Source organism: Calliopsis andreniformis, chromosome 12 (genome assembly GCF_051401765.1).
Source record: "Calliopsis andreniformis isolate RMS-2024a chromosome 12, iyCalAndr_principal, whole genome shotgun sequence".
NCBI lineage: Eukaryota > Metazoa > Arthropoda > Insecta > Hymenoptera > Andrenidae > Calliopsis > Calliopsis andreniformis.
In genome coordinates, this window is record NC_135073.1 from 19,136,353 (window position 1) to 19,151,685 (window position 15,333).

Consider the following 15,333-nt stretch of genomic DNA (forward strand, 5'->3'; position numbering starts at 1 on the left):
TTCGGCTAATTCTACGCGAATCAGCGTGATAAGCTCTATTATCGTAGTTTCTACCCCGAGACGTTCCGTCGAGATCGAAACTGTAATCGTGGTCAAGTTGTGGGGAGTACTGCTTTCTTTCGCGAAAGCTTCCTTTGCTTTTAGTCCGCCTTCAAAAACAGTGGACTCTCAAGGCTGTCGAACTACTTCACTACCCCTGCTTCTAGTGGATGCTACAAGCCAACGAATGGCGAGTACTCTGGACAAAACGTTTATTGTATTCGTTGGTACAACGTTGCGGATTTAGGAAATCGGTCGAGTGGTGAACTAAAATCGCGATAAATCGTAGCTCGCGAGGGAAGAAAGTAGAAAAGAGTAAAATAAATCGGGCCAGTGGTGGGAGCCAGTTGAATCCAGACACTGGACTCGAAGAATTGGAATTGCAGCGGTATCGGATTGGAACTGAGCCCGAATAGGAGTCTATGTAAGGCTTTTTTCAGGGGATCGAAGGTGGTGGGATAGAACAGAGCCTAAAAAAGTGTTGTCCGACGCGAATCAGGGTTGACGAGCTGCGGAGATCAGAGGACAGAAAGATTCTGCTTGAGCGAAAATATTTAGGCAGGATAATGGGGTTGGCGCACTAGAGCTGTCTCAAGAATCCCCTCGAAAGTTTCCCCGACGCTGGATTTCCTTCCCGTCGTCTTTTAAACTCTCCTTGCATGGCTGGATCGGTCTCGTTGCCCTAGCCTACCTCATTCCAAACTTTTCATCGGCCCATTGCGGCGGCAGCGTTCATTAACGGTCTTGCGAAGATCGCATTTCTCTCTGTTATGCCAAACTCTTCCACCGCCTCTCTCTCTTTCTGCCTGGGCACGCTGTGCCGCGGCAACCTCGTAATATGATAATTTCAAGCCACGAATTACATAATCCGCGAACAGATTGGTCGATCTGTGCGTCAGCAAACTGTACTCGGGACCGTCAACACAGCGACGACTGTGACACGCGGTCGACACTTGCTCCGACAAATCCGACGCGTGTTGTGCGTTTAATTAGCTGCGCTCGTCTGTGCTTCGCAGTGTTAGAGCGTTTCCATACGAATGCAGGAAAGAATTTAGTGTCCCATTCAATATTAGCGACAGCTAGCAGGTATTAATGTCCACAACTTGAGATCTCTGTGACAATTAGTATCGTTTAGAAGCGATATATTTCATGACAAATATTTGAGGGAGAATTCTATGAGTGTTACATGGGAGACTTTTTATCAAAGCCAGGGAAGGTTGTTGGAGTATTAGCTAACAGCAAGAGAGACAAATTGTAATACGTGTAGTATCTTATTTAATAACTGTATCGCAGAGAAACTGACACGGTTGAAGGTGGAACATCCAGAGCTTTAAAACTATGAGGCCGTGAGGGTATTATGAGCCCTGACAGGAGTGATGTGGGGCAAGAAGTTGCTGTAACAGGACATAAGTGGCCAGGAGTGTTTGAGGCTACCAGAGGCTTCCAGAGATATCAGAATGTCCTCGGGCCCTTGATGAAACCAGCTGTGACGCTGGTGAACTTTGCACTAGTCTTCCAAACATAATAATCTACAATGCTGCTCAAAGGAAAATCTGAAAGCTGAACATCATCGCACCAATAGAAATAGAACCTAAACTTCTACCTACGCCTGTGCGTTCAAACGCCTCCAGCGTGCATTAAACTTCTGACATTATCGTCAAACGTGTCCATTCCACCGAAGTATCGACAAAAACAGTAAACTCCTCGCCCAGCGCGTCTTCCCTGGCATACAATCGTATCGAGTCATGACATACTCGCGCATCGAGCTTTCAATGGAGCGTGAGCCAGGAGAGAAAAATAAATTGCGAACGGAACAGTAGGACGTATCGCGTTCAAAGTTCCCCATTGCAGCAGGCATTCGCTGTCCGCCTAGAGTCTATCAACGCTGTATTACCAAGTAGAAACGGAAAAGGAGCTTAAAGACAGGTGGTGGACGTGTCCGGGCAAAGCGAGTGGCCAGATAGGAGCGGCGACAGTGAATCGAAGCCCATAGTACGCCGCCTGATCATTTATTTACGAATATTCCGGCAAGCCTGGAGCGCATGCCAGGTTGCAATTTAATGCTCGCATCGTGTGTTCCACGCCGTTCCATTCATACCGCAAAGAGGCTTTCCGATTCATCGGTCTCCACTGGGGCCTGAACCCTGATCCCCCTAATGATGTCCATCCAACTGTCGCCTTTCTGGATCCCATTACGAGGAGCGTCAACGATGAAAAGGGTCAGGCACTGGCGGCACAGAAAATTCAGGGATTCGTGTCGCGGAGCGTGGCCGCGCGCGCTGCTCATCGGAGTAGTTTAATCGATCCCCTCCCCCGCCTGATCAGATCGCTGAATGTAGCATACTTTTTACCGTTTGACCCACTTACCACCGAGAGCGGAATATTTTAGCGGAGTGCTCGTTGAATTACGTCAATCTAATCGAAACAAAGGATCGGGGAGACAGCCAGGGACCCTCGTTCCCTGTCAAACACCAACATCTGTCATCACCACGCGTCAGCCCCTTTTATTTCCCCGATGACTCCGTTAATTCCTCTTCTCTTTCTCTTCCTGGTATTCGAGACCTTGATGGGGGCTACGATGCCTTTTGATTCTTCTGACAAGTCAGAAATGTTGTGTAAGAAAATGTCACGGTAGCTTTTTCCAAGTATTTTTCATAGTTTCCACGGAGTAGAAAAATTAGACGAACAATTGTAAGTAGATGTTCTTAGAAAACGTCTCTGCTGGGGTTTTAGTTTCAGTTACTTCAGAGGAAAAGTATCGAAACCGCGGACGATAAAATTTCTCGCGTTTCGAGAAACACGGAACTCGATTGCCCTCGTGAAAGCAGAAACTTTGGTCTGTAAATATCTTCAAAGCGACTCGACTTCCGTTTCGGTAGTCAGTGTATTCTCCATAGATTCGCTGTTATCAAATAGCGAGCGAGATCAAAAGACAACACGGAAAGTTAGCTCGGCATCCCTCGTTATTGCGTGAACGTTATTGCCGCTAGTTTTTGCTACAGTGGACCCTTGAAATATTGCCAAGGGACGATAAACACCCACACTGCCGCTTCAATGGGCCCCGTTTGCTTCAAGCAGCCGTGACGCGTGAAAACAGGAGAAAATAAGATGTATTTTATGGGGTGAAGAATGGTTGTTTCGTACGTCGCGAACTCATCGTTCGAGTTGCTTCTAGTGGCTTTTAATCGTCACTCGTATTCGGGCTGACGCCTCGACAATAACACCCTAACTTCCATTACGATCTCCTTGTTCTATAGTCGGTTTCCATTTCGCGCGATCGATTCATTTCCGGTTGAGAGGCCTGGAATCGCAGCTGATACACGATTCGGTTGGAGTTTGGTCTTGGCAGTGGCTCTGAAGACATTCTTATCAACTCTTTCAAGCACGAGCTTCTTTCACATGGCTGTAATTATTTTATAGGTTTGCGATTATACCTTCTCGGCCTCTTTATTTCGCGGACGTTATAGATCTCTACTCTATAGGATTTTAAAGATTTTTTTGTGGTATATAGAGTGCTTGTCCACAAGTGCAGGAAATTCGAGGAGTGGTTCTAGACATCGAAATAGGGTGGGACCTCGATTAATGTATTTGAAACCAAAGTGAAAACTAAAATGCACCTTTAATATCTAATTCTCTTAATTTTCTACACTACTATACTCTTATAATTAACAGGTGAAATATTCGAAAGGCTGAATAACAGAAGATCCCTTCGCAAAAAATTGTACTCTTATCTCCATTTTACTAACCTCCACAGCACACGCTACACTTCGCCAGCTTGCCTCGGAGCGCGCAGTTCTTCCCTCTCCATCTATCGAATGGCCGACTTCGCGTATAATTAACAGTAATGCTCTTACCGATAACAGGCCATTAAGTGCTTCTTCATCCAACGAGCGGTCGCTGTCCATGGCGTTGACGCTGGCGAAACTCTCCTCCCTCTCCTCCCTCTCAGACCCTTCCCTCCTTGTCCGATTAGATGAATCGTCGAGGCTTCCATCCACTCGGTCTCTTCACACCACCCCGTCTATCTACATTCTCTCTCTGTTCTTCAGCTCATCCATCCAACTCTGGAGGTTCTTTCATAGACCTCGGTACTAGGTCGTTCAACAACAGGCGTCCATTAATTGTGCAGAAATCTGGCTCGAACCTGGCCCCTTGCTCAGCGAGCCCGCGATTTCTTTTTCCCAGCAAATGTAGGGTAAGGTCAGGGTACCTGACGTTCACAGGACACGTGAACGAGCGCGGATATGCGACGCTAGCACGAAAACGCTCCGGGAACTCGTAAAACCGAGTGGCTGACGTTCGCGGCGTAAAATATGTGGGTTAAACTTCAGGAGACGTAAATTCAGCCATATTTGTCTGCATAAAAGTCGCGCAACGCGTTTCGTCCTCTCTCGGAGTCAGCCTCGAGCCCGGAAAATTCACGTGTGTCGATTTATTTCCCCGGTTGTTAATAATTTCGACAATTCGCCGTGTATGACGTGGCCTGATTAGAAAGTTCAGGATTGTTGCCCGATGAAATGCACATTCGATTGGCTCCTGCAGCTGGCGTCGGGACTCTGAAACCGTTAATGTTATTAGGATTACGGTAGAGTCTAGATTATTCGAACTAAGTTATGGGTGCTCGAGTAATTGGCCTTTTCTGACGAACATCGGCACTGACGTTTAACTTTTTAGATGGAATCATTACTGGCAGATATCAAACTTAGACCTTTTGGTTTAGTGCTGTAGGAAGAAAAGCTTGAAGCTCGTTTTATCGCGATGGGATGACTCTTAACACAATGATCATGCACAGTGGAGTTTATGAACGTATTAAAAATAAACTATCAATAAAAAGCAATTTGATACGAGAAATAAATATGAAGTCCTTAGCAACGAAATATGTATACAGATATGAGATATTCTAGAGGAGTATTTGGAGGAATAGAAAGGGTTTAAGAATTTCATTTCAATGAATCGTTCCGTATTCTTATCAACACTATATTTAACCATCATAATCACTTAGAACTCTATTTCGCCAAAACTTCTCATCGAGGTGGCCCAAAGTAAATCACTAATGCTCTTCAGGAACGAGGAGGGATCCCATTCCAATTCCAACTTCAATTTCAATTCCGCTCTTCGGTCGATCGGCAGGACTCGCGTTAAGCGACAATCTTCGAGCGATAATTAAATGATTCCCAGCGGTAGTAGGGGTCGACACACGTGGGTGCAACAATCGAGCTAACTCGTATAAATTTGTCAGCCGCTGGAGTAAGCTGCTTAGTCCTCGCGCGCTCGGCTGAACACGCAACCCTCGAAGCGCGTTCCCAACAGTACCCTCGTCTCCCTAAAGCGACGCCGCGCAATTAAGAATCCTGATTGCTCGTTCTTCTCTTGTGCCAATCGAGTCTAGGGAAAAACAGCAAGGAAAACGTAGCAGCGCCACACCCACCTCATCACGGCACATCCCCCGAAAAAGGGTTGCTCGGTTTTTCGCGCGCGTCACGACACGCCCGCCGACCATCATTCCGCTCTATTTATTATTCCCGGTTCCGCGTGCACGGGGAAACGTTTTGTCTCTCGACAGAGACACGTTCGACCTCGCGTTCCATCCAGGAAAACGACTCCCCGAGGCGAGCGGCGAATCGCATCGATATTTTCCAGAGCAAACGCTCCCGTCGATTTCGAATTTACGGCCGAGGGGAGGGAGGCTTCAGGTTTGTCTATGATGCCTCGAAAAAGTCACTGGATTTCCTCGACTGCAACTTCTTCCGTGAGAACAGGCGGCAGATATAACGATAGCAATATAGTACAATGATAAGTGTGCTTGTGAATTGGGACGGGAAAGACGAGAGGAGATGGTATGGGAACATGGCGAACGTGTTTAGCGAGTTTCTTCATTTTCCGGTTCCCATTTTCGTGCCTCGGTTTTTATGAGCACGCAACGCTTTCAAACTTGCGACGCTTCCTTATTCCTGCGACTTTCGCGAACTCTTTTGCAGAGTTTAGTATTTAGTCTGGTGTTTAGGGGCTTTAAGACCTAGTTTTGGCTAGGCGAAGATTAATGCTGGTAAATTTGAAGTATCGATAATAATTTTCTATTCACTGCATATGCCGCAGACGCGAAAATATGAACGTCTGGGCGCGTTATAGGAGTTCCACTAGATTTTGGCGAGGATTCCCGAAGGCTGGAGCGTATAGCCACTTTCACGGCACTCTCGACCCACTATTCGACCCAAAATCCTTTAACCTACCCCAACTGGTACAATTTTTAACAACGGGAGCAAATACCGCCGGGAGGAACAGTCAGCGGAAATCGAAGGACGTCTCTCTTGGCACGGAACCCGCGAGAAATTTCGTGTCTCGAAAGTACGGTCGCCGAGCGAAACTTTAAAGTGCTTTTGTTTCTTGCAAACCTTGTAGCATTACTCCATGGACTTAAGAGACTAGAAAAAATCGGCGACTAATAAATTTCAAACTGTCTTTCATTAGGACAATTAAATACAAGAAAATGTATACCGTCGAAAGGACAAAACCATGATTGAGCACGAGGGACGGCGCATACCTGAACGGTATCAGATGGGTTCGAGTTTAGGACCGACAGTGGTTTTATGATAATATAGTTGGGGCGAGAAGTTCTTTTTGAAATTCGCACGCTTGACTTAATAAGACAGACCGATGGTTCCTAAATGGAGGATGATGCAAAAAGATCTATCGATGTCAGTCCTTCGCGAGACGTTGAACTGAACGCAAGCAGTGCAGTGCAGTGGTGGTGAAATTATTTAGTTAATCCTTACACAAATTTATGTGCACTCTCAGTCAAAACTTTAGGACACTTGTCATTTTCTGTTCATAAAAAAATACTAATTGCGCGAGTGCAAAAAATAATTAGTACAAAGTGCAGTAAAGTTAGAGAAATAATTATTTCCACACCATCTAAAGGTAAGAATCATCCCAAGCCTCTTCAACGAAAGGTGCACTTTCAAACAAGTTCTTAGTAATTGTCATTGTTTTATTCATCAATAATCTTCCTTGGATTTTCCACCCGAGAAAATAGAAGGTAAAAAAGTTTACCGAACAAACATCGTGACCTTAAGCTCAACGAAATCCTTGATAAATCAACAGAACTCGTCGAGTGCACTTTTCGGAGGAGTGGGCCTTGGGATAGGCGTAAGGATTCTCCTCTTGTTCTTCTTTCTCTCGTCTGCGTTATGATTACGAAAGTTAGGAGGGTTGCTGAAGCTTGCTAGACACTTGCGCTCGGTGAACAGCCGCTCGAAATTGTTAAATAATTCGTGGCACGACCGATGCCCTGTTTAATAATCCCGCGTCCCGTGGGTGTTGCGATTCGCGCCGCATCGAAGCGTTCGCTTAACGTTTATCGCGAAGGGAGCTCGAGACCCAGCTGAAGCGGAACTCTGTTGAAGTGGATCGCGTCGATGGGAAATTTTGTAACTCAAAGCGACACTAGAACTCGCGGGGAAGTTGCGCGGCTCGAATTATCCGCGAGTTTGGTCAAAAGAGAATTTAATATTCGGTGTGCAGAGGTAAAGTAAACGCAACATTATTAATCTCTCGATGAGTTTCATCTTTTGTGGACACGGACGTCCGTTATTAATATGAGTCGACGTTAATACGAATTATGCCTGTATCGACGAAATAAAGTGGCTTAAATGCAGTTTGTTGCTTATGGGTGGGCGCGTAATTCGTGGTATAATTGAAAAAGGGGGTGGTAATGGAAAGCAAATAATTTGGAAAAATACATCGGTGAACAAAGGAAATTCTACTGCTGCTGGTGTTTGCGGAGACGCAAGTGGAAACAGCCAACAGTGGACAGACGGCCGAAATTCATTTCCTCGAAAAAGATAATTCGAGGGGGGAAAATTCTATTCCATATTTTCGATCTATTATTTACATCAGGATCAATGTTCATAGGAATCCATTACTCCAGTGTAATGCATGGAGTTCGTGAAAAATATAGAATTCAGCGTCGCATACAGGGAGCTCTGCAAATAGTATTTTTATTTACAGTGGACAGTTACGTTTCGATATTTTATTCGATGCTTCGATATTAATTGGGCAATAGACAAAAGTTTTAACGTGACAGAGTGTGCAACACGTTTCATATTTCTCTGAATTTTTGAAAACGGCTCTTAACAAATACTTCTATTTTTTCGTAACACTTAGATTCTTTGGAGCTTGGTACTTAGAAAAATACTGACGTTCACGGTGTCTGAAAATCGACATTCGGTAAATCATTGCCGTCTATCGTTCTCTGTGTTGTCAACATCCTTTTACAGTCAAAAGGGACTATCGGTTGATCTGCTTCTAGTGTTTCACCATGCTCGCGGAAATCGTCGCCGTTCAAATATACCCCCATCTGCCTCAGGGCAGCTCCGTTGATATTCGTTCCCGTTTGTCCAGCAAATAATCGGGATCAATACGTATTGTTACACACGTTGCGTGTCCGTTATTACATCGTTTAAAGTTGCTCTTTGGACAATCGTACCGAACGTCGCTTTTCACAGGCCTCTTCGCTAATTAGGAAGGTCATTATCTCGTCGATGAGAGACAGAACAGCCACGCACGAGCCTCTGCCTAGAATAGGAACTCGTATCACTGTAGCAGCCGTTATCAGTCTGACCACTATCCACAATGAAACCGTTTCGATTCGATATCCTTCAGCACTAGCCGCAAATCATCGATGCAAATGGAGACGTACGGTCGTCTGAATTTTATTTGAGGAGGAATACATTGTAGAGTGGGTGGAGGGATTTAATTTACTGGGAATCTTTCGTGAAATGAAATGCAAAAATATTAGGGAGTAAGGGAAAGGAGATTTTTAATAGTAGAACCTTCTATTTTTAGCTTTCTGTATTTATTATACTAAGTTAAACTCGATGCACTGAAAATGAAATCAAAGCGAAACACTAACCCTGAACCAAAGGATATTTACCCTTTCACTGAATAAACAAATAAGTGAAGCCTACGTGTACCAAATTGCTCACCCTCAAAGAGTCTCTCTCATGAAGGAACATCCACGTAGTTGCCTCGAGGCAGACAGTCCTAGCCATTGTATCAGGTAGTCTTTCTCAGACCTCTGGTGCACTTCTATCGCGAAGCCACGATCGAGGAAGATACAGGCTTGTTTCGAATAATGTTTCGGCTCTGGTAGAGGGAAGGAGGCGTAATTGGAAAATGCAGTGGATGCAGTCTGGTGTATTGCAGTATTACGAGGCCGCCGTCGAGTTTATGCAACGGGTACACGGCGTCATTATCTCACGCTCTCTGGTGTCTGCGCGCTAATCTTGTCGATCCCATGCAAACGACGACGCGAGAATTCGCGAGGGAAACGCAATTCCCTTCAAATTCGTGAACGGACGACGCTATAGCGTCACGAAACAGTCAAGGAAAGATTCGATTACCAGAAGTGCGGCTAACAGTGTCACCTTGTGGAAGCTCCACGATATAGGACCGTTGGGCTACTCTGCCACAGAGCGACAGAAATATTTGCATATTTGAAATTCGAATCGTCCTGATTTTTTAGAATATTTCCCTAACAAAGCTCCGTGTTCCCGACATTCGAACGCTCGATTCAGTTTGCAGTTGGTCTACAGTTGGCAGCAATCGAGTTTGCAACCGTGAACGGATGTAGCTTCTTCAATATTGAAAAGTGGACCAATGGAAGAGATGCAAACTCACCTGACTGTAATAAAAATCGATGAATTATTTGCAAGCACTCAGTAGTCCCAGAAGAAACTGAGTTCGGCGGGAGTTGCTTCGCGAGCTCGACCAGTTTACTTGAGCTAATTAACGAAGTCGCTAAGTTCAGTTTTTCCTCGGTGAAATTCAGCGCGTATTTGAACGTGTAACGAGGTCGACCGAGTCGAATCGGTTCGTTTGCCGGTCGTTCGTCGTTTCAGCGTTTCGTTGCGCGCTTATTGTTTCGCGCTCGAAGCTCGGCCTACCTTTATAGTCCCGATTCATCCGCAAAACGAACAAAAAAACAGCGCCAACGTAGCGCCGCGAACGGATACGCGCGTCTCCTGATCCGTGACCAAAGCTGTTGCTCGGCTATCCGGAAGCGACCTGAAAAGTAGAGAAGCTCGACGCGCGGAGCGCCTTAAAGTTTCATGCATAGTAGATGAGACGCGGTCTCATCTTTCTCGCTATTCCTTCCCCCAGAGAAAAAAATATACTCCTGAGTCGCTGTCTGATGAAGGATCGACGTGCCAGTCGCGAGAAAATAGTCAAACTGTGACTACAGGCTATCCTGTTTTGCTAAGACCAGATGGATGTCGTTTCAACTTCCCTTGCCAGTGATGTGAAACAGGAGAAGTTGCAGATAAGAGTTGAAGCTTTCCATTGGGAATGTTGGGGATGTAGCTTTCTTTGAGGGGGTGACTGAATAACGTCTCGTCCCTCCTTGGAACGGTTTGCGGTGGAATACTGAGTTTGAAAATGAAGCTTTATTGGACGGTGCTTTACTTGGCGCCGTTGCTTCGTGGTATTCGTGAGGATTTATTGAAATGGGGTACTCCACACAGAGATTGGGGGGAGTTTAAGGAGGAGCAACTTACTTTTGTGAAATTTCTGTCGAGCTGAGAACACAAGTACCTGTTTTCTCGTAAAGGCATTTGAAAGGTTTCAAAAGTTGAGAAAATGTTCCAATTTGCAGGTACTGAATTTTTTGAATTTTCCAGGGAAGTAAAGTTCACGAACTACCTATATTTCTCAGCTCGACAAGTTCTACGCCCTGCAAAGCCTCTCTAAAAAATGAGTACTACCTTTAGGGATCTCTCTTCCAACGAGATCCAGACGCGTGATACCAAGAATTCTATAAAATATATTTTCCACTTTGCCACCCCACGTGGAATACGCTTACCATTACTATCATCACATGAATCGTTCCATCAACGACAGTAGAATCCAAGATCCATCATTATCAACCCTCATCATCCCTACCCCTTCTCGTATCACCACTTGTCAGTGTTTCCTTCACTTGAACGCAAAACTCGGAACTCAGTCTCCAAAGACCCCCAGCTTGTAGCACCCCGCATACTCCACTATACTCCACGTTACCGATTCCGCGGTACGTTAGATCCAAGTCAGCGATCAAAGACACAGCCATAGTGAAAGTAGCCATAGAAACAGCAAAGTCGAACGAAAGCGAGTGTAAGGATTCCATAAAAAAAGAGTGAAAGAATGAATGATAGAGATAATATAAGAATAATATAAAAGAATCCTGGCCATCAGCCTGCTCCCAGCTAAGAAGCGCTCTTCAGTGTTCACAAGCAACAGCAGGAACGCTATGAATACTATCACCTGTAAAAGAGTGGTGTAATGTGAATGAGTACTTCTATAATCCGCATTCACAGACTCCCCCACTCTTTTGCATTTGGACTGTTGCAAGAAGAAGAAGCGCTCCGGTGCTAGGAGCACGTTTCTGGCCAGGCCTAGTGTAGAAGGAAGGCGGAGATCGATACGATACACGGTGTATTGAGAGACGAAATGACGTGTGTGTTCCAGCAGCATCCGAACGCGACGAACAGTAGCGAGACGAGCGTGGGTGGCGTGTCGGGTGCATGCGGAAGCAGCGGCATACCGGCGGGCGGAGAGGCCGGGTGCAGCAGCAGAGGTGGCAGCAGCAGCGGTGCCGGTGGCACGGCGGGACAGGGCTGCGAGCAGGGCGCCCATGGTGGCCCCTCGTCTCATTCCAGGGAGAGCCACGCCAAGTTCAGGCACGGTCTGCTACAGCTTATGATCCACACGATCGATCCGCTCCACGACGGTCAGTCCCGCGCCGGTATACCAACTCCACATTCTATCACTCTCGCTTGCCGCTTTGCCTTAGCGCTGACAGCACGCTCTTAACTGGTAGCCATGTCTCTAACGTTAGCCTATTAGTTTCTTTCTTTTATTACCGACGACGTGCTCCCCCGCGCCGCGGCCGCGGTACCTGCGCGTTGCCTCCGAGAGCCTTGATCGCGGTCACTCGGTTCTTGGAACCCTTCGATCGCCCGTCTTTCGCGAGGGGTCACGGGGTCGGCGACTTGCGCCGAATCTTTCGCTGATGAACCTAGAATCAATTTTACCGCAGAGTGCTTGCTATCGTTGGATATCTTTAACATTGAAATATGAGTTATTTAAATGAATCGGACTCTTCCCTCGGTATTTGAGCGCTCTCTTAACGAGGGGTTGCAGAATCGTGCTTGCAGTAGAGAAACTAGATTAGAAAGGGTGACTTCGAGGTATCAGGCCATCAGGGTATTATTTTTTCTACGTTCGGTGGAAGCTCTGCCTCGCGGTACCGAGAGAAACCGCAGAACTTCCGAAAGCTTCGTCGCGTAAAGTGCTTTTAAATGTAGTGTCGCGCTCATTAAGACCTCCGGCTCGACTGTCTTCCAATCGACAGCCGGGTCAAGCCTTTAGGACCCTTAACCCGCTGGAACATATCGGAGAACGTTTGTCCCGGTCGTCGAAACCTTGGAACGTCTAACAATCGTCTATACAGGCTGATTCAAGATAAGTGGATCTATTTGAAAATCACTCTCAAGTAAATTGCTGAAAGCATCGTCTCGCAGTTATAACGACGCGCTTGCAAGTTGCAATTCTAGCTGCACTCTACCGTGAATTTGCAACGTTTCCATAGGGTCCAGCTTCTAGCAGAGCAGCTCGTGTACAGGCTCTCAGCGTGGAAACTGTACAAACACAGAGCAGTCTCGCGAACCGAGTCGGTTAATTAACTTCCGCTGTATAGATAAACGTCGTTACGCTGCACTCGATTGGATTTAAAATTCCAATTGAAATCCGTTCATTCCGAAGTAAGTGACTCCGCGTGGCCTTGGGCTGTAACCCAATTAGCCTATATCACCGATCCTCTTCTCAGCCTCGATACAGTCGAGCGTGTTCTGCGCGCATTTTCCCCCCGAATGAGAGCCTCGTTCGCGAGCAGAGATCTGCAGCTCTGGGAGCCGCCTCGAAACGCAGATTCGCGTTTGTTGCTCGTCCGCAACCGTGCTTCGTTGCATGACCGATGATTGTAGGCGCGCTGTTGCGTCGGACGAAGCAATTAAACGTTACGAGCACTCGACGATAACGAAGCAGAAGTTCAATGTCGTGCTCGTTGCGCCTAGGAGCCTGTGTACGCTGCCTGCTCGTTTTGTTCGATGCACGAAGGTAGCGATCAGTAGAACGAGTCAGTCACTAGTCAGACGCGTGTAGCTGGGTCTAGCGACTGGGGTTTTCAAAATTGCTGTAGTGGGGAGAATCGACCTGGCGGGGGGTGCTTTGGGAATGGTAGTAGAATCTAGATTAAGTAGGTCTTAATTATTCTTAGTATTTTTTATTTAGAATTATGAATACACGGTACGCTGATAGTAGAAGTACAGTAGTCGACTGAAATTTAAATATAGTAGAACCTTGATTAATCGTTCTAAGTTTAGCTTCGAGATTTATAGACCTTTTCAATAATTAATTTACCTACTTTTCATAAAGTAGCGATTAATCCTAATTCGTTCTACTGTACTATTGATTCCATGCTAAATTGATTCTTGTAGTAGAAAAGGTCTACTTTAGCGTAGATCTCGAGTAGCTTGAACCTAGAATTGGGGAGGACGAATCTACTCGTCGCCTCGTTGGTAATTATAGTTATCAGCGTCCACATTGCCAAACAACGGGAACACAACCTTGGGATAACAACGCAGTGGCAACTAGATACGTGGCTGTAGTGCATCGACGAGCGATCGGGTCGACAGATTAGCCATGAGCGATACGATTCGACAGTGACTAGAGAATAAATGCGAATACGTGGTTGTTTCTCTGCCCTATATCGCGTTCCCTCTCCCGCTTTCGCGCTGCACTTTGCGTATTTATAGATCGAGTCACGGCCTCGTCGTAGAAAAAAACTCCTGAAACGTTATTTTTCATCGGTCGCGGTGTTTGTCAGATGGACGTGGCAATAACTGGGAAAGATGGGGCCGATAAACGATAACCTTCCCCCACTTTCCACAATAGGATCTCTTTTTAAATTTATTTCCTACGCTCATTACAGAGTGGTTCAATTATTTAAGTTTCATAAGGGAGAGGAACTAGGTTTTCACTCTATTCAGCTTGTAACCAATTGGGGGCAAAAGCTGACATTCACGCCACAAGATTTTCTCATGCAAGAATTACCTCATTCTATCAATCTTCCTATCTCAACCGATGGAAGCTCGATTGTACTTTTTCGCGGCCAAAAGAGGCGTACTATTCTTTTCGGCGCATCTCACAGTCATTTCTCACGGTCTTCAGACCGCTGCCTTACGTTTCTATTTTTCCCAAATGTCGCACGATCCAGCGGAAACGTTCGCGTAATATTAGACCCCGGAATCGACATTGAGAATTTACGAGGACTACGTGTTCCATTCAGCTGAAACGCGTCGCAGTGTCACGAAGAAGAGACATCTCTACCTCTTCATGTCGAGTTTCTAGCTTCTCTTCTGTCCTTCTTTACACAAATGTCAAATTCTTTATTTCAATCTGGATGGTGATGGAGACATTACCAAACCCTCGTCCCCAAAAATCCATACTCGCCTCGAAGAGATGGGATCGCGTGCATTTTAGCCCGCGGACACCTCTCTGGCCCATTCTTGCATCGACGTCGACGAAATTTGTACAAGTGTTCGGACGAGGGGCGTTCGTTAAGCGGCTGCTAAACGAAACAGGGATCATGGTTGGCGTGATCGATAGGAATCTTAATCCAGAAGGTAACCGAGTAATCTCGACGTTGAAATTGATTTCGGGGCTATGCACGTACCGTGTACCGGACTCGGTTATATAAATGGGTCAGGTCACGCGCGAATGGAAAGAAAAGGACGATCATCAATTAGACAACTCTTTCGCGCGGATATCCAGCGTGGCCCCATTATGACTACCAGAACAGCGACGAGGGAATTCGGCAAGGAAATTCGCCGTCAAATGGATTTTTTACTTCTCGTATTTTTGTCGAAGAGAATAGAGTGACTTGCAAGCTTCCTCGCGCAAAGGGCTGTCAGAGTCATTTTTCCTGAATATATGTGTGGGTTTGCTTCACGCCACAGAATAGTAAGCTAGGGTAAATGAAAATGGAGGATGACGTGTGATAAATCGTTCTAAATTACCGATTTCGATTTGTCCAGGAAATTGTATTGGTCCACTCCCAACAAGGCCACGAGCGCAAAGAAAATCGGGAAAGAAAAGCGTTCGTTTTTTTTTAGGTCAGTCGAAAGCGGAATATCCCCTTAATAATCGATACCGCATCGACCGCATCCCTCATTTATTCCACCCTATTCCTCTCGT

General features: G+C 46.0%; 1 protein-coding gene across 1 annotated transcript in view; it reads left to right on the forward strand.

Moving 5' to 3' along the window:
* Nckx30c (solute carrier family 24 member Nckx30C) overlaps positions 1–15,333 on the forward strand; it is a 47,011-nt gene that overhangs the window by 12,489 nt on the left and 19,189 nt on the right. The window contains exon 3 of the mRNA XM_076389678.1: positions 11,545–11,821. Within this exon, the coding sequence (XP_076245793.1) occupies positions 11,545–11,821 (277 nt within the window). The remainder of the gene's footprint in view (positions 1–11,544; positions 11,822–15,333) is intronic.